Source organism: Chlorocebus sabaeus, chromosome 16 (assembly GCF_047675955.1).
Source record: "Chlorocebus sabaeus isolate Y175 chromosome 16, mChlSab1.0.hap1, whole genome shotgun sequence".
Lineage (NCBI taxonomy): Eukaryota > Metazoa > Chordata > Mammalia > Primates > Cercopithecidae > Chlorocebus > Chlorocebus sabaeus.
Window position 1 is genome coordinate 9,860,352 of NC_132919.1, and position 26,175 is coordinate 9,886,526.

The 26,175-nt window shown below is 48.4% G+C and overlaps 1 protein-coding gene across 5 annotated transcripts in view; it reads right to left on the reverse strand.

The window, feature by feature from the left end:
- GAS7 (growth arrest specific 7) overlaps positions 1 to 26,175 on the reverse strand; it is a 287,691-nt gene that overhangs the window by 102,837 nt on the left and 158,679 nt on the right. For 3 of the 5 annotated variants that reach the window (XM_073004691.1, XM_073004695.1, XM_073004694.1), the window contains exon 2: positions 5,742 to 5,862. In XM_073004691.1, the coding sequence (XP_072860792.1) occupies positions 5,742 to 5,862 (121 nt within the window). Of the gene's footprint in view, positions 1 to 5,741; positions 5,863 to 12,097; positions 12,258 to 21,767; positions 22,041 to 26,175 lie in introns of those variants that run through there. The other 2 variants (XM_073004692.1, XM_073004693.1) reach the window with 2 other exon arrangements.

Sequence of the window (26,175 nt, forward strand, 5' to 3'; positions counted from 1 at the left end):
CAGCGTGGACTCATTTTCTTTCTTCCTAATCTGTTCCTCCTTTGAATACCCTATACTCACTGTACGGTCCCATCACACAAGGCAGAAAACCCGGAGGAATCCAGGCACTCCCAGTCCCTGACCTGCCACATCCTGTCTGACAGATTCCACCTCCTCCTCTCCAGCCACTGCTGTAGAATTGGTGTTTGACCTCATTATTTCTCCTCTCATTTAGTCCGTCAGCCTCCATGCTTACTGGCCTTAAAGCCTTCGCTCTGCCGCACAAGCAACCTTGCCACAATATTCTGATCATGTCACACCATCGCCTGGAAATTTCCCATGGATTCCCGCTGCCTACAGGATAAAGACCTCAAAATGCCTCAAGGCCCCTGACTCTCTCTCTCACCTCTTTGTTCCTTAACCAATGCCAAACACATCCGCTGTTTCTCTCTCGCTGCCTGGTCTTTACTCATGCCGTAACCTTGGCTTGGAATGCCTGAGTCAAGGCTGCCCCCTCCCGCCCTGCAAAGACTTGGTTGATACTCAGATAAAGTTGACTACTCCCTTCTTCGAGCCCCCACATTTCCGCACGAATACTTGTAACACTTCTAGGTTTATATGTGTCTCGGGCCCTGTTAGAACTGCAGCTTCTGAGATTAGAGATAGCATCTAATTTGATTTTGGATCCCCAGAGCTTGGCTCAGTGGCTAGTACTGTGACGACCTCATCCACAAAATCCTAAATGGATGTGAAAACAGGCAGATTAGCCAGCCAGGCGTGGTGGCTCACGCCTGTAATCCCAGCACTTTGGGGGGCTGAGGGGGGCGGATCATGAGGTCAGGAAATCGAGACCATCCTGGCCAACATGGTGAAACCCTGTCTCTACTAAAATACGAAAATTAGCTGGGCGTGGTGGCGCGTGCCTGTAATCCCAGCTACTTGGGAGGCTGGGGCAGGAGAATCGCTTGAACCAGGGAGTTGGAGGTTGCAGTGAGCCAAGATTGAGGCACTGCACTCCAGCCTGGCGACAGAACAAGACTCTCAAAACAAGAAAAGGAGGGGGAAAAAAAAAAAAGAAAGAAAACAAGCAGATTAGCCAAGGCAAGGTAATACAAATGTAAATTAGACTTTCAATCGGTTATAGGTATAAAAACGGGGACAGATCACCTATGATCCCCAGGCATCCTCTGGAAAAGAAGAGATTAGGGATTAAGAGAGAAAGATTAGAAGTGTCTGGAAGAAAGGTGGACAGAGAGGAAGAGAAGAATGGCCTGCTGAGAACCAGGACCGTACTTTCTGGGCACTGGGCCGGCATGTGGATGAAATGCCACCTGGAGAGAGACAGAGCAAACATGCTTAAGCAAGGGGCCAGGCAGAGAGGCAGATACAGCTGGCCCAGCAGTGAGGAGGCACAAGCTCAGGTGCCTCCAACAGTCAGGAGGTAAGATAAACATGAGTGGCTATTCTCATAGATGCCTTCCTGCAGAAAGACAGGCAGATTAAAAAATATTTAAAACATCCCTACAGCCAAATCAAACAAGTCTAAGAAACGATTCCAGAGGAGAATCAGAAAGATAGCTGCTTTCCTTCTCCCTCAGACTATCGAGCAGAATTATTAATATGATGTTCAAGGGCTGCGTGATCCCTACAAACACAGCTGACTCTTTGCCACCAGTAAGACCCTCCCCATCCCCTACCCCTTCCATACCCTTCCTATCCTGCAGCTTCCTCCTCCAGGAAGCCTCCCTGATTCCCTAGGGTCTCTCTGTGACATGCTCTTAAAACACCCTGGACTCCTGCTTCACAACCCTATCCTGATTGAATCAAATAGGTTTTCACTGAAATTCTGTTCCCACTATAAGAAGATAAACACTTTGAGGGCAGAGATTTTGTTCTTATTAAATCTCCAGTATCCCAAGACTCACTCTGCCTGGTACATTTATCTGAGGCTCAAACTATGTGTTGAATGAATGATTCAATCAAACAGATAAACAATGAGTTAAGGCCGGGTGTGGTGGCTTGCACCTATAATCGCAGCACTTTGGGAGGCCGTGGTGGGTGGATCACGAGGTCAGGAGATGGAGACCATTCTGGCTAACACAGTGAAACCCCGTCTCTACTAAAAATACAAAAAAAAAAAAAAAAAAAAAAAAATTGGCCAGGCATGGTGGCAGGCATCTGTAGTTCCAGACACTTGGGAGGCTGAGGCAGGAGAATAGCGCAAACCCAGGAGGTGGAGCTTGCAGTAAGCCGAGATCATGCCACTGTGCTCCAGCCTGGGTGACAGAGCAAGACTGCTTCAAAAAAAAAAAGAGTTAAACAAGTAATGAATAAAAACTGGCATAATATATCTAGAATGTAAGACCAAGGTAGGTGCTGGGATTATTTTTAGCATAAAAGAGAAGGAGAGAGTCAAGCACGGTAGCTCATGCCTATAATCTCAGCACTTTGGGAAGCAGAGGCAGAAAGTCAGAAGTTTGGGATCAGCCAAGGCAACATACTGAAACCCTGTCTCTACTACAAAAAAAAAAAAGAAAAAAAAAAAAAACCAAAAAAAACCAAACTGCTTTTAGGCACAGTGGCTCATGCCTGTAATCCCAACACTTTGGAAGGTCAAGGCCAGTAGATCAGTAGATTATTTGAGGCCAAGAATTCAAGACCAGCCTGGGCAACATGGCAAAACTTCATCTCTACAAAAAGCCAGGGGTGGTGGCACGTGCCTGTAATCCCAGCTACTCAGGCGGCAGAGATAGGAGGAGTGCTTGAGTCCAGGAGGTGGAGGTCGCAGTGAGCCATGATCGTGCCACTGTACTCTAGCCTGGGCAACAGAGAGAGATTCTGTCTAAATAAATAAATAAAGAGAGGAAGGGCAAATAGGGCAAGTCCTCGTGGAGCCAACAGACAGTCTGAAGGAGGGACCAGCATCTGTGGCCCAGGGGACTATCTAGTCAAACCAACTATTATATGGCCTAGTGAATTTGCCAACGAAAATCATCTTTTACATTTTTTTTTTTTTGTTTTCTTGAGACAGAGTATTGCTCTTGTTGCCCAGGCTGGAGTGCAATGGCGTGATCTTGGCTCACTACAACCTCTACCTCCCGGGTTCAAACAGTTCCCCTGCCTCAGCCTCTCTGGTGGCTGAGACTACAGGCGAGCACCACCACACCCGGAAAATGTTGATATTTTTAGTAGAGACGCGGTTTCACCATGTTGGCCAGACTGGTCTGGAACTCCTGACCTCAAGTGATCTACCCGCCTCGGCCTCCCAAAGTGCTGGGATTACAGGCGTGAGCCACCACACCCAGCCGGAACAATGATATTTCATAACACACACAAGTTATTTGAAATTCCTATTACGGGATCCATAAAGTTTTATTGGAACACAGCTACACTCATGTGTTTACCTATCATCCAGGGCTGCTTTCATGGTGCGACAGTAGAGCTGAGTGGCTGGGACGGAGACCACATGACCCTCAAAGCCTAACTACTGGCTACGTGGCCTTTTACAGAAAAAGTCCACTGACCCATGGCCTGGAGTCTCCACGGGATCACTATATCCCAGGACCCATAAGAAAGCTCTCACCAGTGGCATCTGCTAAATTCTGAGTCCCAGAAAAAAAAAGCTGCCAGACACTGTCTATTGATATAAATGTGACTTAAACATCCATTAATAGAATGCTGGTGAAATTAATAGCATACCCACGCAATGGATTACTACACCGCTGTTTAAAAGAATGAGTTAGACTGAAATGTACGAAGTATAGAAAGATGTCCACATACACCGTCAAAGTAATTTAAAGGACAACATAGACAATATTTTCCAAATTACTTTAAAAGAATAAATGTACATATGTTTAAAAGGTGAGACCAGGGATTATTTTTTTATTTGAAATCCTTTTGTACTTACTGAATTTTTTACCCTGAAAATAAACTATTCTCTAACTTAAAAAAAGATAAAGATGCTGACATTCAGAATGCCATTTTCCCCCATGCCCCTTTGCAATAGAGTAGGTTAGTTGAGACAATAATGGATCCACATGATTCATATCCCCTGGCAACCTGACCTTCCAAAAATCTGGATCCAATGTTGTCCCAAATAACTGATGATCTCATGGTCCTACGGTCCAAATTCTGTGTTTTGCATACATAGACACACTCTTCTCTGAAACTTCAAGTCTTCGGTATCAGTACAAAGCTGTTCATGTGTTTGTTTTGAGGAAGTGGAAGATTAGAACGGTCAGAAATAGTCCTACTTCCCCTTTCCTAGAAACTTCATTACCTCTTCCACTAGACCACGCCTCTTGAGCCTGCAGAACATCAGGTTGCCAGGGGATACGAATAAACCAACTGCCCTCTTTGTGTTTCTGCTAAACAGTAGCTGGCTCCCCTGTCACTAGGACCTCCCTGTCCTGGTGCAGGCTGATAATCATCAGCTGTAGTAACGATACCCGCAGGTGGGAAGGGGTGGTCAGGTAGTCAGGTGGGCACAGAAGAGTGAGAGGCCAAGGCTGAGCCAGCAGGTGGATCTGGGTAGGAGTTTAGTCTTCTGCCTCAGCACGTATGTCTATGATCCCCACTAAATCTAACTTTGCTTGGTTTAAATCCTCTCAGTTCTTTCATGGTAATTTCTTTTTTTTTTCCCCCTTGAGACGGAGTCTCGCTCTGTTGCCCAGGCTGGAGCGCAGTGGTGCGATCTCGGCACGCTGTAAGCTCCGCCTCCCGGGTTTACGCCATTCTCCTGCCTCGGCCTCCAGAGTAGCTGGGACTACAGGCGCCTGCCACCACGCCCGGCTAATTTTTTGTATGTTTAGTAGAGACAGGGTTTCACTGTGTAAGCCAGGATGGTCTCAGTCTCCTGACCTCGTGATCAGCCCACCTCGGCCTCCCAAAGTGCTGGGATTACAGGCGTGAGCCACCGCGCCCGGCCTCTCATGGTAATTTCTTTGGGGAGTCATGGAGGTCAAGACACAGCTCTGTTTAGCTGGTTTGCCCTGTCCTGCCCTGCCCAAGACCACAGCCTGCAATAGTGCCCTCCATTCACCTTGTTACTGAACCTGCCATGCGGTGCACTCCCTTTTACAGACCATCTACAGTCAACTTCTGGGGATCCTGGGGTCATTTGAAGTCCCGGGAGGTCTCTAATGATTGGCGGCATTGAGGTGTGGTTCTATTCAACTCAGAAAAGCATGTGGAAACTACTATTTGATGGAATAAATAACCCCTAAGCACCCCCAGCATTTCCCAAACAACATCCGGAGAAACACCAGCCAGTGAGATACTTAAGGAAAAAGATGATGATGTAGCGAAATTAGGGAAACCTCACATTTGCAATCCCCGTTTTGAAGCTTCAAGATCATTCAAACCTTCCAAATTCCAAGAGATCATACAGCGGCTTCGCCTCATTCATTTTATTCAAACCAGCTGTTGACCACAGAACCTTTTGAGATACCTTTGAGAAAACACAGCCCCAGACGAAGAGGTTGGGTTTAACGCAGATACCCAGGGTGGACGTGAGGATCCAAGGAGGACTCAAACCATGAAGGGCAGCCTTCTTTCCAAGATACTCCCAGAACTACACCCCCAGACGTGCACCCCCTACCACCCAGCACAGTGGGAGGAGCAAGACCCTGCAGACCCTGAGCATAGACTTAAGAAGACAAAGCCCCCAAACAGAGAGGTGAAGAAGGGTGAAAAAACCTGCCTCTCTAGAGAGCCGGAACGCCAGGGGGTCGGTGCAGGATGCTCCCCCAAGCAGCACTCACCATTGGTGGTCGTGTTGACATAGTACCGCCGGCCCTGAGGTGACAGGTAGCTTTGCCAGCCAGGTGGAAGGATGACCGTCTGGCTTTCTTCTCCAGGTGGTGGGGGGACCATTCCAGGCTTCTGTTGGAGGAGAAAGAGAAGGTCACACCCATTTGGCATTTTTGCAGGAGTTTTTAAATGAGGAAGGCAGAGGCTGATGAATTCACCCTAGAGTAGCTTGACATTGGGAAGTCGGTGGCCCACAAACCCCTGAGGTCAGAGGCAGCACACACGTGATCTCAGGGGTTGCATGAGCATGAGCGATGAGGAGCACCCGAGCTTTCAGAGCCCCTGCACAGGGGACAGCTCCTCTGGGAGCAGAGAGAAAAATGCCATTCAGCTAATGGAACTGGACTTTCTCCACGGCCCCCTAAAAAACCACTCACAGGGTGCTGGGCTTGCAAAGGCGCCCTGTCACTCCACCAGCTCCCACTGTGAAATCTGAAGTCTGAAATTCCCAGACCACAAAGCACAGCAGCAGACAAGGCCCCAGGCTTGCTTTGCAAGCCTAGCAGAAGTAATTAATGCAAGTCATCCCACAGCGAGATGCAAAACATTCTATAATAATGCTGAGAATCCATGAAGAGCTGGATGGAGCTTCTCTCGCCAACGGTCCAGATCACTCTGGCAAAAAGAACTAGGACTCGGAGACAGAAAAGACGCTGACTTCCCATTGTATGCACTTATGTGAGGTTTAATTCTTTCAACCATGTATAGAGTTACTTTTCGTTAAAAAACAAATCAGAGAAAAATGTATACGACATATAAAGAAACTAGATATCGAGTAGACACATACTAAAAAAAACCAGCCATGGCTGGGCGCAGCGGCTCACGACTGTAATCCCAGCACTTTGGGAGGCCAAGGTGGGCGGATTGTCTAAGCTCAGGAGTTCGCGACCAGCCTGGGCAACATAGTGAAACTCCATCTCTACTAAAAATACAAACAATGAGCCAGGCGTGGCGGGGTGTGCCTGTAGTTCTAGCTACCCTGGAGGCTGAGGCAGGAGAATTGCTTGAACCTAGCAGGTGGAGGTTGCAGTGAGCAGAGATTGCACCACTGCACTCCAGCCTGGATGACAGAGCAAGACTCTATCTCAAAACAAACAAAAATAAAACAAACAAACAGCCATGATCCCTGGGTGCTGGGATTACAGGCAATTATTACTCTCTCTTTTCTACCTATCTGTTCCACCTAAATTTTCTCCCATACACACAGAAACCAAAGTTGTTAGCTAAAGAACATTTTAAAATTAGGACAGAGAGTCCAAATTAGCCCATAAGATTGCTATGCCTTTTGAAGTTAATTGATTAAAATCAGAATTCTAGCCACACGAAGAGAGTAGCCATGAATTTCTCAGCAAAGCCAGGGGCTATTCACAAACAGTAAAGGTAATCGGTTCCCAAACGTCCTCAGTATCCCTCAGCTGTGCCCACAGTGGTGGTCCCTGGTGACCCCCGCTTAGGGAAACAAGGTAACAGAATGAAAGAGAGCGGCAGAGACACACAGCTCCCAGGCTGCTCTCATGCTTTGTGAAGGTTGCAAAACCACGTGCCGTGGCTTCCCGTGGTGCCCTGCATGTCATCGGAGGGAACGAGTAAATCTGAGCTGCTAGGGGACTCTGAGTAAACACAGCCTCCCTTCTGCGTAGCTGTGGTGTAAGTTTCATAATGAATTTTCACAACTTAATTAAAAGCTTTCCCCTAGGCCCCGGACGCTCCGTCTCCTACACCTGCTAACCTGCAGCGCCCATTTGATTCCGTATGGAAGACTGTCTTCTAAGAAAGCAGGAGACAGGGAGGTGGACAGCAGCCAGGCTCAACATGGTGTGGCATCCCACACCCAGGGTCCCAGGTTGCTGTCTCACCAGCACGTCCAGGAAGCATAAGCTCACGTCTGGGCAGGTTTACCTGGGCCTCCATACTGCTCTGGCCTCTCCAGGATTGGAAGATGGCCAAAATACACGCAAGACAAATAGGATTATTATAACAAGGTGCGTGCGTGTGTGTGTGCGCGTGTGCACGCATGCATGTTGAAAGAGAGACGTATCCCATGCACAGGAGATGTACGCTCTGTCCAATGGGATTGGAAATAAAGTCGGCATGGGCGGGGGGTCAGGGGATTAAAAATGAGGGTTAGGGCCGGGTGCAATGACTCATACTTGTAATCCTAGCACTTTGGGAGGCCGAGATGGAAGAATGGCTTGAGCCCAGGAGTTTGAGACCAGCCTGGGCAACACAGGAAGACTCCATCTGCAAATAATTTTTTAAAATCAGCCGGGTGTGGTGGCATATGCCTGTGGTCCCAGCTACTCAGGAGGCTGAGGTGGAAGGATCGCCTGAGCCTAGGAGGTTGTTGCAGCGAGCTGTGATCCCACCACTGCACTCCAGCCTGGGTGACAGAGTGAGACCCTGTCTCAAATCAAAGAACAAAAAAATACAACGACAGGCATGAGTGTTTGATGAAAGAGATTCTAGAACCAGAGGGGCAAGATGCCAGGTGTCCTCTCCTTGAGTGAAATATTCTCGTTTCTCCTTCAATCAAATGTGGGAAAGCCACATTGGTGCTTACCCAAATAACCTGGGAGGAAATGGGAAGGATCAAATACTGACAGCGCCAGAAAAGGGGTGCAGAGATGGGAACCCATAGGCACAGTGAAAACAGCCCTGAGGCTCAAACAGCCTTCAGTGCCAATCCTGCCTGGACCACTTGACAGCCATGTGACCACAGGCTACTGACTCACCAGGCTATTCTCGAATCTGTGAAACGAAGGGTGATAACATGAGCCCAGTCGCGGAAGACACTGGAGAGGATAACAATAAACAACCTGGCACCTAGGCATCCTGAGGGATGCGCAATGAATGGGGGTTTCCGCTGGAAGAGCTTCACGCAGTCTCTGTCTGCGGCGATACCGACCTCCACCCTCACCTCACCATCCCTCTGTCTGAAACGTCACCATCAACAGTCACTTCTCTGAGGTTTCTGTTTCCAATACTACCCTCCTTGGAAGGCAAACACCTGCTGGGGAGGTTAACAGCTTGAGAACTGGCCAGTGCGTTCTGGTGAGACGGCTGGACAGTGAGGAGACCACTCCTTACAGGGGCTAGAAAGCCAGTGGACCCAACCTGTGACCCTCAGTGTCCCACCCATGAAAGAGCAATAACGATGCTGTCCCTTCTCCGCAAGACACTGATGACCAAGGAGGTCTCCTCCATTCTGGAAATTCAGGACCTTACAGAAGGTGGGAGGCACCCTGATACTGAGCCATGAAGGGCCATGAGATGCTGAAAGAAGGGAGGAGGAGGGGACTGGGGCCACCAGGCCCATCTCCTAATGTGGCTGATGTGGCGAAGGTGGTCTCCACATCTCCCTCCTGCAGGGCCACACTCTGCCTCCATCTCCCGAGGCAGCCGCAGTCCCATCACCTTTCTCTTCTCTTAGAAAGAAGTTCCTCCTGATGGCCGACTTTTAAAAAGTCAGGAGTCAAAAGACAGGGAGACAACCAGGTACAGACCCAAAAACCTAGAAACAAGCAGTCAAACAAAAACTGGTCCATGGATGCTCATAGCATTCTCATTCGTAATGGCCAAAAAGTAGAAAAAACTCAAATCTCCATCAACAGAGGGATGGATAGTGTAGTATAGACATACAAGAGAGTATTATTCAGAAATTTTAAAAAATGGAGCCGTGATACATGCTACAACACGGATAAACCTTGAATACGTTATGCTAAGTGCAAGAAGCCAGACACAAAAGACCACGTCTTCTTTGATTTCATTCATATGAAATGCCCAGAATGGGCAAAGCCATAGGGATAGAAATAGACTCGTCTTTTCCAGGGGCCTGGGGAGGGGAGGATGGGTACAGATTTTCCCTTTGGGGTAATGACAATGTTCCGGAACTGGATCGTGGGAAAGGTTGCACAATATCATGAATGCATAAATATCACTGATGATAAATATTTTGTCATGTGTACTGTACCACAATTAAAAAAAAAATTTTTTTTGGCTGGGCACAGTGGCTCATGCCTGTAATCCCAACACTTTGGGAGGCCAAGGCAGGTGGATCACCTGAGGTCAGGAGTTCAAGACCAGCCTGGCCAACCTGGTGAAACCCCGTCTCTACTAAAAATACAAAAATTAGCCGGGTGTGGTGGCGTGTGCCTATAATCCCAGCTACTCAGGAGGCTGAGGCAGGAGAATCGCTTGAACCCACGAAGCGGAGGTTGCCGTGAGCCGAGATCGCGCCACTGCACTCCAGCCTGGGTGACAGAGTGAGACTGTTTCAAAAATAAAAAATAAAAAAATAAAAAAATTTTTGCAGGTGTGTTGAAGGCAGAAGTTAGACCTCCCTACCTTCAAGTCCTCACTTAAGGTCCAACAGCACCAGCATTACCTCACCCTTCATGGCCACGGAGGGGCAGAAGCAGCCGGCCCCCAGGCATCCAGAGGACACAGTGTGCGTAACCACCCAATAATTAAGGCCTCTCTCAATCTTATTCTTCTAATTAGTTTCCTTCCAAGTTAAATCCTTCCCTTCTCTTCCTTAGTCCTGTGGCTTTTTCCCTTCAATTCTGTCAGCGCTTTCCCGTGGGAACTGAACTAGAAGCAGAGGTGACATGGGCCCAGGGGGTTGGGGACAGAGCCCACCTGGAAGGAACAAGATTGGAGGTAGCAGGAGTGGGGGTGGGGGAAAATGAAGGAAGTTTTTTCTAACTCGGAAATTCTTTACCTAATACACAGGGTGTCTTTGTGGGAATGATAAAACGCGGCCTCTTCCTCGAGAAGGGACCGTCCCTCGGCCAGAGTGCAAGGCCAGGCTCCAGTCCTTCTCCATCCACCCTCACCCGGGCCTCCCTGTTCAGTAGGCAACCTGTTCAATGATATATATGGAAAGTGCATCCTCTAAGAATCTGAGGAAGGCTGTGGATCTTCTGTCCCCTAAAATGGGTGCGCACACACACACACACACGCTATTTTATATGTAACATCAGGAGGTTTCTAGACTACTTCAAAACCCCACTCTAGAAAGTACTCGAGAAATATCTGAGCTCAGATCCATTTGTATCCATCAATAATGGTTTTTTACCAGTCACCAAGTATCTATAATGCATGCCAGACTGGACCGGGTGCTTCAGACAATCAACTACTCGTCACAACAAGCCTGCCTCATAGATGGCATTTATCCCTGCTTTAAAACAATACATCTGAGATGCAGAGGGTTTAATAACTTGCCCAGTGTGGCACAGTTAGTTAAATGGTAAAAGCAAACTGCTTAAAAATATCAGCTGGTCAGATGCACCGACTCATGCCTGTAATCCCAGCGTTTTGGGAGGCTGAGGCAGGAGGATTGCTTGAGGCCAGGAATTCAAGGGCAGCCTGGGCAATGTAGCAAGACCCCATCTCTACACAAAATTAATTAATACAAATAATAGCTTTGTTCTAGAGACTTCTATCCAGTTACCTTAAAGGTGGGCCAAATCTCTCCCCAGCTATACCTACTCAGCTCTATTTCCCCACCGAGACCACCCGACACCCCAGCTCCTTCCCAAGGAGGATGACGACTCAAGCCTGATCCTCCTGCTTGTCTCCCAGTCCCCAAGTGAGCATATGATGTGCAAAAATATCACCGCCCGCGTCCAGGCCGTCACGTTCCCTAGCTGTAGGCTGACTTCCTTGTCTCTGTATTTAAAAAAACAACGCAACCCCTAACATTTTCCCCTTAATGGTGGCTACTGATTCCCCCTTTTAAAAAAAAAAAAAAAAAAAAAAGCAGGCAAGCAAAGTCACCCAGAGATTACAGAGATCAAAAACAAATCCCCCCACAGCAGTGTTTCTCAAAGTATGGTCACCGCGGGGCACCCCAGCAGCCACCTGGGATGTGGGTTCAAATGCACACTTTCAGGCCTGACTCAATCTCCAGAGCGGCCTGGGAGGCTGCATTTGTTACAATGATCCTGGGTGAGTCCTGGGCTCTGAAGCCACTCCGTTGCAGCGCTAGAGGCAGCGACTGAGAAAAACATCACTTCTGAAACGAAAACTGAGATCATAGAATTTGTACCAGCATGATCTGTAAAAAGACAGTGTTGGGCTGCACAGTGACTTATTAAAGAAAAAGAGTCTGTCCCATTGCCCCAAACCCTTCCAATAAACTATTTGACAGTGGAGGTTGTCTCTGCAGCCTCCAGGCGGTGCAGACCCCGCTACTCCGCTCCCTACCGCTCCCACCATGCTTCAAGCTCAAGTTCAACCTGGGTGCCATCTCCACCTCCGGGACTCTCCCCCGCTCCGGAGGCTTCTGAGAACACCTGACTCTTACCTTCTCCTAAAGCTGCGAGCAAACGCTACTTGCTGGCGTTAATGGGTGGTCGTCAGACACTCGCTTTAGCAGCCGGATCAGACGGTTTTAAGGTCTCCCGCTCTGCGTCCTCTCACACCCCAAACCCAGAAGCAATAGGAGCTCTAAAGAAAAGCATATCCACAGGGCCCCACACCCCCACTCCCCCCACACCCAGATCTATATATAACAGCTCTGAAGTTGTCAGCCTAACGAGCCACTTTCTGGCAGACCCGTTGCTATGGCAATGCTTGCTAATGAGCCCAGTGCCGTGATTGGCACTGCTTGAAGGCTCCTCCACAAAGGACTCTCCAGCAAGTTCTCTCTTCCCCAACCACGGAGGCAGCCGGACACCCAGAAGCAGCCAGGGCATGGCTGGGCACTCCTGGGAGGGTTGAGTCCCGGAGTCGTCCTGGACTCAGCAGCCAGGAGTGGCCTCACTGCCAGCTCTGCACTCCTCAGGGAGTCAACCAATGACTAATGGGGCTACCAGGGCCCACCAGGACGATGAAGACCCAGCAGGGCTGGAGACTGACAGTTCACCCCCACGTCACGCCTTCCTGGTGGACACCTGTTTAGGGTAGGCGGACTCCTACACAGAGCTGGGAACAGCTACCCAAGAACGACAGTCTCCTCCGACTCTGGGTTAAGACACAAATCAAGCAACAGTGACATCACCAGCCCCAGAGTCTGTGTCTCTAAGAATACTGGGCGCATTTCCTGTCTCATGGGTGAAAGCATTGCGCTCCCCAACTCCAGCAGCCTTTCTGGCCACACTCAGAAATTTCAGAAACGAGTAGGGGACCCCTGGCACTGTCACAGCACATCCTGAGGCCTGCGGTCTTTGCCAGTAGTTATCCAGGAGACAGGCTGGACCCTGACAGGGTCTTCGTTTTCTTTTAAAGGTCAGAGATTCAGCGACTTGGCCTGGAAGGAGGAGGTTGAAGGAGCTGCCATATCAACAAAGAAATAAACTGTAAGATTCGGGAAGACAAGGCCATGTCCCTATCTCTTTTTTCATAGCTTTAATCTCAGCACAGTGCCCAGAACAATGAATGAATGAATGAATGGAGACAGAGAGAAAGAAAGAGAAAGAGAGAGAGAGAGAGAAAGAAAAAGAGAGAAAGAGAGAGAGAAAGAAAGAAAGAAAAAAGAAAGAAAGAAAAGAAAAGAAAGAAAGAAAAGAAAGAGAGAGAGAAAGAGAGACAGAGAAAGAAAGAGAAAGAAAGGAAGGAAGGAAGGAAGCTATGATTGTGTTACTGCACTCCAGCCAACAGAGTCAGACACTGTCTCAAATAAACAAATACATTCCTGTTCCTTATACATTATCTGGTCTCAGGTATTTGGTTAAAGCTGCACAAATGGGGAGGGGGGAGACAAGAAAATATGTATCATTTCTTTTATTGCAGAAAATAGATTGAGGAAGAACATCCAGAAGCCTCAAGAGAAACACAAACTTTTCATCATGATCTCATATAATATCTACAAGAAACATCTCAGAAAAGTATCCAGCAACCTCAACAAAGGGCAAGAAGATATAATAACATCTATGATATAAGAGCAAAAACTCGTAAGAGAACAAAACAAGGCAAGTTGGTTTGAAAAAAAAAAAAAGCCAAAATGATATAAAAAAGGAACAGGAAATGATAAAAATTATAGGGAAGTTTGAAAGGTTGTAACAGAAGGAAAATGCACATTGGTTGCAATAAAACATAGAATTAGTACTGCAAAACAAAGTGAATTGGTTATGTACAAAACAAACAAGAATTGCTTTTTCCCCAGAATGCAAAGGAAATGGGAAAAATGCAAATGTGAGGACAGAACAGCAAACCAAGATATGGATGTGGAGTTGTTCCTGAAGAGGAGACCAGCAGAAAAGCTCTAACAGAAAAGAAAGAATAAATAAAGGTTGATGGAGAGGAAAGTTCCCGAGCTGGGCTGCAGGGGAGGTCCTACGCTGTTCAAGGCAAAGTGGATTTCAAAAGACCAACAAGCAGACATATCCTAACAACATATTTACGCAGCAAAGATAAGGATAAAAGTCCTGTAATCATTTACGTGGCAAGACCAGTGCAAGAATAAAAAGAAGGCTGGTCTCAAACTTCTCTATAGCCACATCTCAAAAGATGCCTCCGGTGCATGATAAGAAAAATACTAAGACCTTTATTGGTAGCCAAGCTGTCTTTCACGAGGGAAGGCAACAGAAACACATTCTTCTAGAGACAAGGACTCATGTCCTCCTTAGTAAACGTACGTAAGGGATGTGCTCCAACTGCCTGAAAGAACAAGACAAACAGAGGTGAAGAATGAAGAAATCACGGCACAAAAGGATCCAGGCTGTACGCTGAAAGCAGCTTACAGAAACGCATACGTAATTATGAATCTAGTTATACAATCATGTATACGTGTTGCTATTCTCGATATATACTGTAAAAAAATGAAATTATAACCTGAGTCTCAAATATAGACACTACTAGAAAAGGGCTGGGTGCGGTGGCTCATGCCTATAATCCTAACATTTTGGGAGTCCAAGGTAGAGGAGTTCACGACCAACCTGGGCAACACAGCAACTTCATCGCCACAAAAATTTTAAAAATTAGCCAGACGTGGTGGTGCACACCTTTTGTCCCAGCTACTAGGGAAGCTGAGGCAAGAGGATTACTTGAACCCAGGAGTTCGAGGTCACAGTGAGCCACATTTATACCCTGTTCTCCAGCCTGGGCAGCAGAGACCCTGTCTCAAAAAACAAAACAAAACCCTCCACTTAAAAAAATAAGCTAGGCCGGGCGCGGTGGCTCATGCATGTAATCCCAGCACTTTGGGAGGTCGAGACGGGTGGATTGCTTGAGGTCACGAGTTTGAGACCAGCCTGGCCAACATGGTGAAACCCTATCTCTACTAAAATATAAAAATTAGCTGGGCATGGTGGCGTGCACCTGTAATCCCAGCTACCAGGGAGGCTGGGACAGGAGAATTGCTTGAACCCAGGAGGTGGAGACTGCAGTGCGCTGAGATCATTCCACTGTACTCCAGCTTGGGTGACAGAGCGAGACTCTGTCTCAAAATAATAATAATAATAATAATAATAATAATAATAATAATAATAATATATACTAGAAGAGATCAAGAGGCAGGAGGAACACTGAGATCATGAGAACACCGAGGGAGATGGAAAGAAAACGCTGCCCTTCCTCCCATCCCCATAATGAAGCATCCGTGTCTCCTGCCCCTCCTGCCAAATATCAGGTTATCAGGTACCTGACCTGCCCAGTTGGCATCCATCCTCTGTCCTTGTTTCTCAGGTCCACTCTTGTCTTCTCCTAGAAACTGACAGGTTCTCCACCAGAGGGAACACAACAGAGGGAAGGGGCCTTGGAGACCCAAGCACCCGGTGCTGTGAGTCTTTTGAGTCTTGTCTCTACCGGGTTGTATTGGCCCCGAGGGCGGTCAGCTTCCGTGGGGAATCCTGAGCCCTGGAATCTATTCAGGTACATATGCTGGGACCAAAGCACTTTGTGGATTGAAGGAAAAATCAGTAGGAACCCAGGGCTTGCCAAGGACCTCATTTGAAACACGTGTTTGGCTTTGTAAGCCCTCAAAGGGTTCCCAGCATGTGGCTATTTTGGGTCCTGGGCCTGAGCATGACCATGTCCCTGTGGCACTGTGGTTGGACCCGTGTGAAAAGGGGGTCAGGTGCATGAGGCACATCTGCGGTTCTTACTAGCAAGAAGCCAAAGAGCCAGGAGGGTCGCCTTCCTTTCTTCCAGTTTCCTACGTGCAAAATTTGTCAGAGGCTTTACCAGAGTCCTCTGTGTGTCGCCTCAAATCCTGCTTATTAGAAATCACCTGGTGAGCAGGGCTACCCCCTTGAATTCATAAAAGCAATTTCTCAAATGAGGTTTTAGTCATTTAGATGCAAACGTCCTCAGGCCTCTTCCAAACCTGGCACTGTCCAGGTGTCCTCGGGCCTCACTACTTGGGGTAGATGGATGAATGGGGTGACAATGGATGTGGCGGCAATCATCTATGTCTCGCTGGCTTGAATCCCCCACTTGCTCACGTCAGACGCCCACCCCCACTAGCCTCCTTGGACGAATCCAAAAGTGACTTGCTTGGGCTCCCCAACCAGGTTGCAACTCCAGTCCCCATGGAGTGTCCGGCATACTCTTCTTCATCTGCATTAGCTACTTCTCCCCCACCAACATCATCACTGTCCTCTGTCTACCAAGTGGCAAGAAGAAGCCTCACACTGTGGTTGTCACTGGCACCCACCCTAAGAGGTGGACATTAGGGTCGTGGGAGTTTTCTCCCAGCCGTGGGTCTGAAGGCCGAACCACTTGGGACACTCCAGACCTATCCAGCTCCTGGTAGGTCTGGCAAGAGTCGCAGCCACCCTGCAAGCCCCCAGCACATCCCTGAGGGCCAGTCAGTTCATGGGGTATGCTTGTCAAGACTGAGCGGAGAGAGGACACAGAACAATAGACTCTGTATTTTCTGAGCCTATAAAGAAATGGAGTGATCTGGTTAACCAAGAATTTTGATGAACATAATTACAACGCAGTCCGTACAGCAAGGATACAGGAAGTCAACCCTTCAACCCGCACAGGGAAACTTGCCAGGCTGGAAATACGGAGTCTCTGGGGGACAAGGATTGATGAAAAGATTTGCAAATGATCCTGCAAACCGCAAGGATGAGTTGGATGGCCCCTCCTGGGTCAGAAGTCATGTCACAGCCTTGAAACACCCGAGAATCAAGCGGTCAGCAGGGGGTAGAAAAGAAACGTGCTCTATGTGGGCCTTGCAGAACCCCTGCTCCTGCATGACCCTTCCTCCTCTGACTCTGGAGAATTAGATTTGTATGGTGGTTGCACCTGCTATCCCAGTATAAGACAGAAGGGCCAGGTAACAGGGTCCAGAGGAGACAATGCAAGAAATGAGGAAAATTCGGAATGGGAGCACGTTTCTTGCATCTGAGATGGCTGGTCCTTTTCGTTGGTGGCATCTCCCCAGCAGCACCATACGGCATGATGGGGATCTGAGAGACGCCCACTCTGCAGCATGGTTTGGAAGAATCTCAGCATTGACGAACCAGCGTGATTGTGCCACCAAATATCAGAGTCACTCTTCTGGCCTCTGATAGAGGGGTTTGGAGCAGGTACCTAAAGGCCTTGTGACCGTGTTTTAGAACCACAGGATCTGGGGTGGAGGACCTGGGGCGTCGTCCCACAAGCACTCCTGAAATACAGAGAACAGCTCCAGAAATAGTAAAGCCTGGAGGGGTTGGGGAACCCCAGGAAAAAAAAACCCTGTATTTTGTTCCATTTCAAGGTCTCTGTGGTCCTGATGTTTCAGTACAATTAAAAATGTAATTATTAAATGGCAAGGTAGTCTCCTCCCAGTAGCTGGTTCCAGCTTCCAGCTTCCAAGCCAGAAAACCTGAATGACTGTGCTCACCGGCTTTTGATTCACAGACATTTTACTCAAACTCTCCAGTTCCTGACGAACTGTTGAGGAATGTTGCTTCTTTCCCCCTCCCCCTTCCCGAGCAGAATAAAAATAGTGTAAGCCATTCTGATATCCTACCCCCAACTCAGGATGACAAAAGCATTAGGAGACAGCACACAGGCCTAGGCACACAAAGGTGCTGTGTTCCCAGACAGCGAGATGTGATGTGTGCAATTATCTCAGCCTCTCCGGGCTCCTGTTTCCTCAACTGTAACATAGGGGGATTGCCAGTCGCGAACACTGTGGTCCTATAACCCATGCATGAGATGGTTTTCGTAACACAGCCTAAAACCACAAGGGAAATCTCAAGGCAGTTAAATGTCCAGCTCAGCTTCCAAGAACAGCAGTCACATAAACAAAAGAGATGACAGAGGCCTGACAAGACACAAATCTTCATGAAATACTGCTTTGCTTGCTGCAAGCTTCCCTCCAAACACTTCTGGACCCTGAAGAAAAAGAGGTCTCCAGCCCTTTTGGTCTAGATCCCCTTTTATGTACTCACCCAAATCTGACTTAGAATCAGTGGGAAAGAAACGCTTGTCTGAGACACCAACAAAGCGAAGCGATGTAACAAAAATTGGAAATGAAATGCATGCCCAAATCAGGGTATGCGACAGTGCGCATGACCTCAGGTCTGTACGGGGAGGCTGAACACTTGGGATTCTCTTCCCCTTTGCCACAGGTCACTGTTACGGCCAATGAATGTTGAAAAGTCCCTATTTGTCAAAGGAAGGAGTTGGGATAGACTTCAGTACTTCTCTCTTCGTCCTAAAGATTAACGATCTTGAAATACATCCTAGGTGTTCTATGCTTGTTGATATTTATAATGGTATCACTTGTCCTGACCTAGATAACGCTTTTGAAGGATATTCTGTGGATGAACTGCCTAACACACTCCTTAGGGAGTTCCTGGTAGGGTGAGGGTCCCTCTACAGGACCGCTGGTCCATTTCCCTTTGCAGCGGAAAAAGCCTGGGAATAAGAGAGTTTAGCCAAACTTGATATGGACGAGAGAGAGAGAGAGAGAGAGAGAGAGAGAGAGAGAGAGACACTACGTAATATCCTCCCTAGCCTTCCTTTAGTATTAAGTTGCAAAGCCCCAAAATGCCTTATATGTCATTGTTTTGGGCACTTTCTAAAGTTGTTAGACTTCTGAGGAAAACCCCAGAACCGAATTCACCAAGCATCCTATCGCATTCAACATGGATCTAAGTTCAGAAGCAGGGGAGGGAGTCCAAAGCCGCAGCTCGATCAGTAACAGATTCGGTATCTCAGGGAAAGCAGTCTGCTCACCAGAAAGAAACTTCAAACACAAGTGACACAGCTGCTGCCCGCAGATGCACCGGGGGCAAAAGTGGGCTTCCTCGGGGAATTAGTGCTGTTGTAAAGGAAGGCGGACTGGAGCTCATTATGGTATAAGGGTAGGTGCTTCTGATGGCCTGCCCGCACCTGCGATCCAGCTGGCCTGGCTTTGTGGCCGCTAGTTGCTGGCTGGAGTGGCCCGTGAGCACTAAAAGAAAATGGAAGCAGTTCATTTTCCCACCACGGAGACTCATTCCACGGACTGCAGTGCCTATGGCCTGTGCTCCAAGTGATTCTAATCAAAGACTTCTGACTCTGAGAGATGGTTCCTGATGAGGTCTGAACCCTGAGCACTGGAGGGAAATGAAGTCTAATAAGGGCTGAAACTGTTTCCAAGTCTCAGTAAGGGGTGCAATTCTCACCAACCTGATTCGACGAACATTTCTGGAGCTGCTGCCGCTGGCGCATATAAAGCAGGCAAACGGTGACCGCCAACGGCCTTGCTATGGAGGTGTGAGACCTACCACTGCTCTGTGCCACTGTGCAAAGAACACAGGATGGGAATTGGGGTTGGAGTACCAGCCCCAAAGCTGCAGCAGTCTTGCTGGAAGATCTTGAGCAACCTCTTTCATCTCTGCTGGGAGGCCTCAATTTCTTCATCTTAAAACACGGAAGTTGGACCAGATGGTCTCCAAGGGCTTTCATATATATATAGTTAATAATTCTTTTTTTTTTTTTGGAGACAGAGTCTCGCTCTGTCACGCAGGCTGGAATGCAGTGATGTGATCTCAGCTCACTGCAACCTAAGCCTCCCCAAGTTCAAGCGATTCTCCTCTCTCAGCCTCCCAAGTAGCTGGGATTATAGGCGCCCATCACCACGCCCAGCTAATTTTTGTATTTTTAGTAGAGACGGGGTTTCACCATGTTGACCAGGCTGGTCTCAAACTCCTGACCTTAGGCGATCTGCCCGCCTTGGCCTCCCAAAGTGCTAGGACTACAGGCATGAGCCACCGCGCCTGGTCCAATAATTCTAAATGTCAGCATTAGTATATATGTTTTAAGGACATGCCATTTTAATAGGAGAAAAAAAGTCACATTCAAGTGTAGACAGGGGCATCACGTCTAGGAGGCATCTGACTGTTCCTGAAACGTGGGCTGTGCCCCAAACACCGAGGATCCCACCTTACCACACCCCGGATTCTGTGCTCCCACCTCTCACCACACTGAGTTCTGTCCTGATGCGTCCACCTCTTCCCTGTCACTCCCCCGAGCCACGTGAGTGGTCTCAGCTCTATTTGCCTAGCAACTGGAATCCTGGGCTTCTGTCTCCGCATCACCCCGAATGCACCAAAGGCAGGTTCCAGTGGAAATTTTCTGGGCCTATTAGCAGTTAGCACTTCGCACTTCTGGCTGACTGCTCACATTACGCCCCAAGCACACAGTCCACTTCAGCTTGGGGGCAGCCCACCGACAGCCTCTGCACCCCACATGCCCTTTTCCCAAGAGCTTGACTTTGGCTCTTCCCAGCTCCTTGCAAGCCCTTCAGTGTTCTTCTCCGCTAATCCCTCCATCCCCATGAAGCACCCAGCCACAATCCACAAACAGGTCTGTCAGAACTCTCAGTGCTCTACCGTCAGACCCAAGGCAGCCACACCTTGGTCAGAACTTGAGTGCTTGGTCTGGGTTCCTCACAGGAGCAAATCTCCAAGTGTGGTCCCTGCACCAGCAGCATGAAGTCCTCTGGGATCTATTAATGCAGAGCCCCAGGCCCTGCCCCAGCACCGGATCTTACATTGTAAAGATCCCCAGGTGGTTTAGGTGCATGGTAACCTTTGAGAAGCGCTGCTGTGGACTGTCCTAGATCAACTAACCCGTTAGAGGACACTCCTGGATAACAAGCACCATCTCCCTTCCCCGGCACCGTAGGAACAGGAAGCCATGCCAGAATCAGGGATGCTGACTGGCCCAGGGAGGTGGGAGAGCGCATCCTGGAGGGAGACCGCGTGCTGACACAGGCTAGCCTTTCCATGCAAACTGGACTTCTCACAGCTGTACAGAGCCTCAGGAGAGTGATCACCACTCTCTTGGAGGTCCTACTTTGCAAAGAAAGAAGATGGATGCGTAACTTGTGGGGGTGGAAAGACTTGTGAAACAAGGCTGTTGTACCACTGAGTATTGGAAGAGTTTCCATCATCACTGTTGCAGCCTCCACCACCAACCAAACTGGAAAGATGTTTCAGCCAAGCCTGGAAGCACAGTGCATTACTGGGCAGGTACTTCTGCTAGGGAGCCATGACCGCAGGAGCTCCCCCTTCCCTTCATAAAGCTTTACAGTCCTCAAATGGCTTTTGCCTTGTAGTGTCCCAGCTAGAACTGGGCCATGGGGTAAAAGCCAGATAGGTGGGCAGAAGCCAAGTTTCTTCCTTGGAAAAAGTTACACGAAGGAAGCAAGGTTTGGGCTCCACTAAAATCACGTCGCCACTCTGCTTCTCCATCCCACAGCTCCAACTACAAAACTGCTCCCCAGGTAACCAGGGAAGCCAAGACTCCCTTTCTCTCCAAGACGTCCTTCATAAATCTTTCTCCTCCTCCCACCCGCTTTTCCTGATTTCTCACACAATGACCCATGTCTTTTTTTTTTTTTTTTTTTTCCTCCCTGCTTATGCCTTGGATCTGTGAAAGGTGCACCCTAGCACACCGGGTCCCCAGACCACCACAGCTCAGCAGTGAGACCGCACATCTCAGTTTTCAGAGCTGTCTCTTTACCATGGTGAAGTCACTTTAGGAACATGCAGAGAAAAGCAAACTGGAGCATACATCTGCAGGCAAGAAAAATCAATTCTTACCATCAGAGAACAGCTAGTCTTCTCTGGGGGCTGCTACCTCAGAGGAGAGTCTTGGGTTCGGGCTGAAGCCCTCAGACTCAGAGCCAAGACTCTGCCGGCTTCCTGTCCATGGAGCCTCTGCGGGAAATGAAGCTGAGGCAAGTCGCTAGCCCAGGGCCAGTGCTCTGGGCACCCCAGAGGAGGTTCCTGTGGCTTTGCTCATTGCTGTTCTTTCACAAAGAACCCACTACATTGCACAGTTCCTTCCAAATCCGCTCCAGTGCTTGCTGGGAAATCAACAACTCGTTCTGGACTTTCCAGATGCAACGTTTCTGGAGACCTTCTTTTTTATTTTTTTCTTCACTCCCCCTCTTTTTCCCCTTTCTCAGCTAAAAAACGTTGGCTAAGGTCACAACAAACAATGGCCAAGCTTGTGTCACTGACCAGATGCCTCCCACCCCCAGGCCTGTGGACAAGGGTAGCTTTGTTCACTGTGTTTTAGGCGGGACTTCCTGGCCTGCCCAAGCCCTGCTGGGGAATGTTTTGGCCAACTTCTTCCCAACCCTAAGTCACGGCTCTGGCCCTGGCCCCGGCCCCAGCTGTGTGAACCCAAGGCCAGATAAAAGCCAACATAAAAAGAACGGAGAATGTTCCTCCAAAGAACCACTGTGTGGAAAGCCGGTGCTTCCAGAGGGGCGAGATGAACGTCTCTTGCCTTCAACTCTGCTCTCGCCACCACCAAACCTGGATAGATAACGAACAAAGACAGAGTCACGTGGGGTCTCCACCGAAATGGGCCCGAGGATCACAAAGTCATTACTTATAAGTGGCGAAAGGATTGGACTCCAAGAGCAATACTGCAGCCATCAACTACATGAGCGTGGGCAGGGGCTTGGATCCTTGGTGAATATATCGTATCATTCCGTTTAGAAAGCTTTCTGGAGGAGCTGATGATTTAGCACTCAAAATGCTGCATATTTCTGCGTTTGCTTTCAGACGCAAACCTTTGGGGTTTTAGGAACTGGGACTGAGGGTTCCCTATTAAGCAAATGGATAAACTTATGTATGAAGAGGTTTCAATACCAGCTCCTTGCGTGGGGGGAAGAAAATAAGTACTATCGTCTAAGGATGGAGTCAGACCAGAGCTAAGCTGTTGTTTTATTCCTTACTAGCTGCAAGACTCTGGGCAATGGCTCTGGCTTCAATTTCTCCAAGTGCAAAATGCAGATGATCACAGTATCTTTCTCAAAAGACTGTGTGAGAGATTAAAGGGGGTGGGGTGAGGCATCCATGGAAACATGTTACCTAGTGGATGATGTAAATGCTCAATGAAAGCTAGGATTTTTGCTGTTACTACCACCAGTAGCTGAAAGGGTAGGCACTGTAGTTACCCCGGGTCCAAAAAAAAAAAAGTCTAGACTGGACAATAAAAAGCAAACGGCCCAATTTAGAAAATGAGCAACAGACATTCCTCCAAAGAAGATATCAAAATGACCAATAAGCACATGAAAAGACGCTCAACACCACTAATCATCAGGGAAATGCAAATCCAAACTACAGTGAGATATCAGCTCACACCCATTAGGACGGCTTCTTTAAAAAACCAGACAAGACCGGGCACAATGGCTCACGCCTGCAATCCCAGCACTGTCGGAGGCCAAGGCGGGTGGATCACTTGAGGTCAGGAGTTCGAGACCAACCCGGCCAACATGGTGAAACCCTGTCTCTACTAAAAATACAAAACTTAGCCAGGCGTGGTGGTGCATGCCTGTAGTCCCAGCTACTTGGGAGACTGAGGCAGGAGAATCCCAGGAGGCAGAGGTTGCAGTGAGCTGGGATCATGCCACTGCACTCCAGCCTGGGCAACAGAGCAAGGCTCTGTCTCAAAACAAACAAATAAACAAACATCAACAAAACAGAAAAGAATAAGTACTAGTAAGGATTGAGAACTGTTGGAACCCTTGTGCCCTGCTGGTGGGAATGTAAAATGGTACAGCCCCTATGGAAAACAGTGTGTTAATTCCTCAAAAAAGTAACACAGAATTGCCATATGGTCCAGCAATTCCATTAATAGGTATATACCAAAAAGAACTGAAACAGGGTCCTGAAGGGAGGGTCGTGCTGCCTGTTCATGGCAACATTATTCACAAGAGCCAGAAGGTGGAAACAATCCAAGTCGTGGTAAAATAAACACAATGGCCTTATTCAGCCTTAAGAAGGGCAGTTTTTTTTGTTTTTATTTTTCCTTTTTTTTGTTTTTTGTTTTTTTTGAGACGAAGTCTCACTCTATCAAGCTGGAGTGCAGTGGCGCGATCTCGGCTCACTGCAACCTCCGCCTCCTGGGTTCAAGCGATTCTCCTGCCTCAGCCTCCCAAGTAGCTGGGACTACAGGTGTGCACCACCATGCCCGGCTAATTGGAAGGAAATTTTGACACATGCAACCATGTGGATGAACCTTGAGGACATTATGCTCGGCGCAACAGCCAGACACAAAGGGACAAATACTATTTGCTTCCACCTCTATGAGGCACCTAGAGAAGTCAAATAGATAGTGACAGGTTGCAGAATGGAGGTGACCAGGTGTTGTGGGCAGGGCACGTTGGGAATTAGTGTTTAATGGGTCCAGAGTGTCAGTGGTACAAGATGGAAGCATTCTGGAGATTAATGGTGGTGATGATGGCTGCACGACCATGTGTGTATACTCAAAGTCACTGAACTATACATTTAAAAATGATGGAGATGCTGGATTTCATGTCATGTATGTTTTGTCATGATTTAGAAAAAAAACAACAACAACAACAAACCTGAGACCCACAGAGATAGTTTAGCTCAAAAGACCCTGTGAACCATAAACCACATCATGAGATATACCACCTCAGGCTCTCCACGTACACCCAGTGGAAAGCTACCCCAGCTTCTTGGCAACGATGAACAGAAAGCCCAACTAGAAGACGAGGTTGGGGCCCGGCGAGGTGGCTCACGCCTGTAATCCCAACACTTTGGGAGGCCGAGGTAGGCGGATCATTTGAGGTCAGGAGTTCGAGACCAGCCCGGCCAACATGGCGAAAACCCATCTCCACTAAAGATGCAAAAAATTAGCTGGGTGTGGTGGCACGCACCTGTAAATCTCAGCTACTCAGGAGGCTGAGGCAGGAGAATCACTTGAACCCGGGAGGCAGAGGTTGTAGTGGGCTGAGATCGTGCCACTGCACTCCTACCTGGATGAGAGAGTGAGACCCTGTCTCAAAAAAAAAAAAAAAAAAAAAAAAAACCATGAGGCTGGCCACCTATAGCAGGACTCACTCACCATGGTTCACCTTGTGTTCGACCTTGGGGAGACCGAGGGAACACAGCCAGCATTCTAATGTCAATTGAGGGCTTTTCCATTTAGGGGCGTGGCACACTTGGGCTCCTGGAGGGGGTAACAATGTGCCTCTCCCTTGGATATATCAATTCGTTTCTGCGTCTGCATCCCATGTTCCTGGTCCTTTCTCTTCCACGCCTGACAGCAGGGCTCATCTCTTCCTTCTCAAAGTTATCAATGTGGCTGCTTGAGGGACTCTCCCTCCCTCTCTGATTGCTGGGTTTCAATCTGCGGCAGGAGCGACTGAGAATCTTGTGCTGAGCGCTCACTCGGGACCAGGCGCTGTTCTACACTTCACATGTTTCCTATCACTTAATCCTTCTAACAAACCAAAAAGGAAAATTCTAGGATCGTCCTCATTTAACAGAGGAAAACGGAGGTTCCTGCGAGAGATTGGGCAGGATGGGTCGGAAGAACAACCCACAGGGGCAATATTCTAGGCCATGGGGCCAGCCTGAGCCAAGGTCAGAGAGAAACCGTGTGGGTAGAGGCTGTGGGGGAAAAGCAGGTGGATCCATTCATTAGAGTTTAAGAGGCATGGGAGGTGAGAAAAATAGTAGCGAAGGATGGCGTCAGATCACGGGAGGCCATGAAGACATCAAGAACTAAGAAATTTCGATTCTAGAAAGGAGAAGAAACCACTGGTGGATTCTGAGCCAGGGAGAAGTCACAATTAGGGCTGTGGTTTGTAGAAATCCTCATGACACCAGGGTATATAAGAAGGTCAAATGTGAGGGAGAAACTAGAGGGAGGAAACCGGCTATAGAATCCCCCTCCACCTTCTTTCTCTCTCCCCCCTCTCACCCATCATAAAAGCAAGAGAAAGGCAATGCTCAAGCCTACACTTGCAAAATGGTCCCCAACCAGCCATGAAAAGGAGGCGAGAGCATCACATCCAGCGGTGGGGAGTCCCCCACCGGAAGCTGAGTCATTTGCATCTTCTCTCTGCAGTGTGGGAGGAGAGGCCGGGTGATGAATCCACACACTCGTTTTTGAGGTCAGGCATGCTACAGAAATAGACAGGACCAAGGTACTTTTCTGTTCTTGGAGATGGGCTCTCACCCA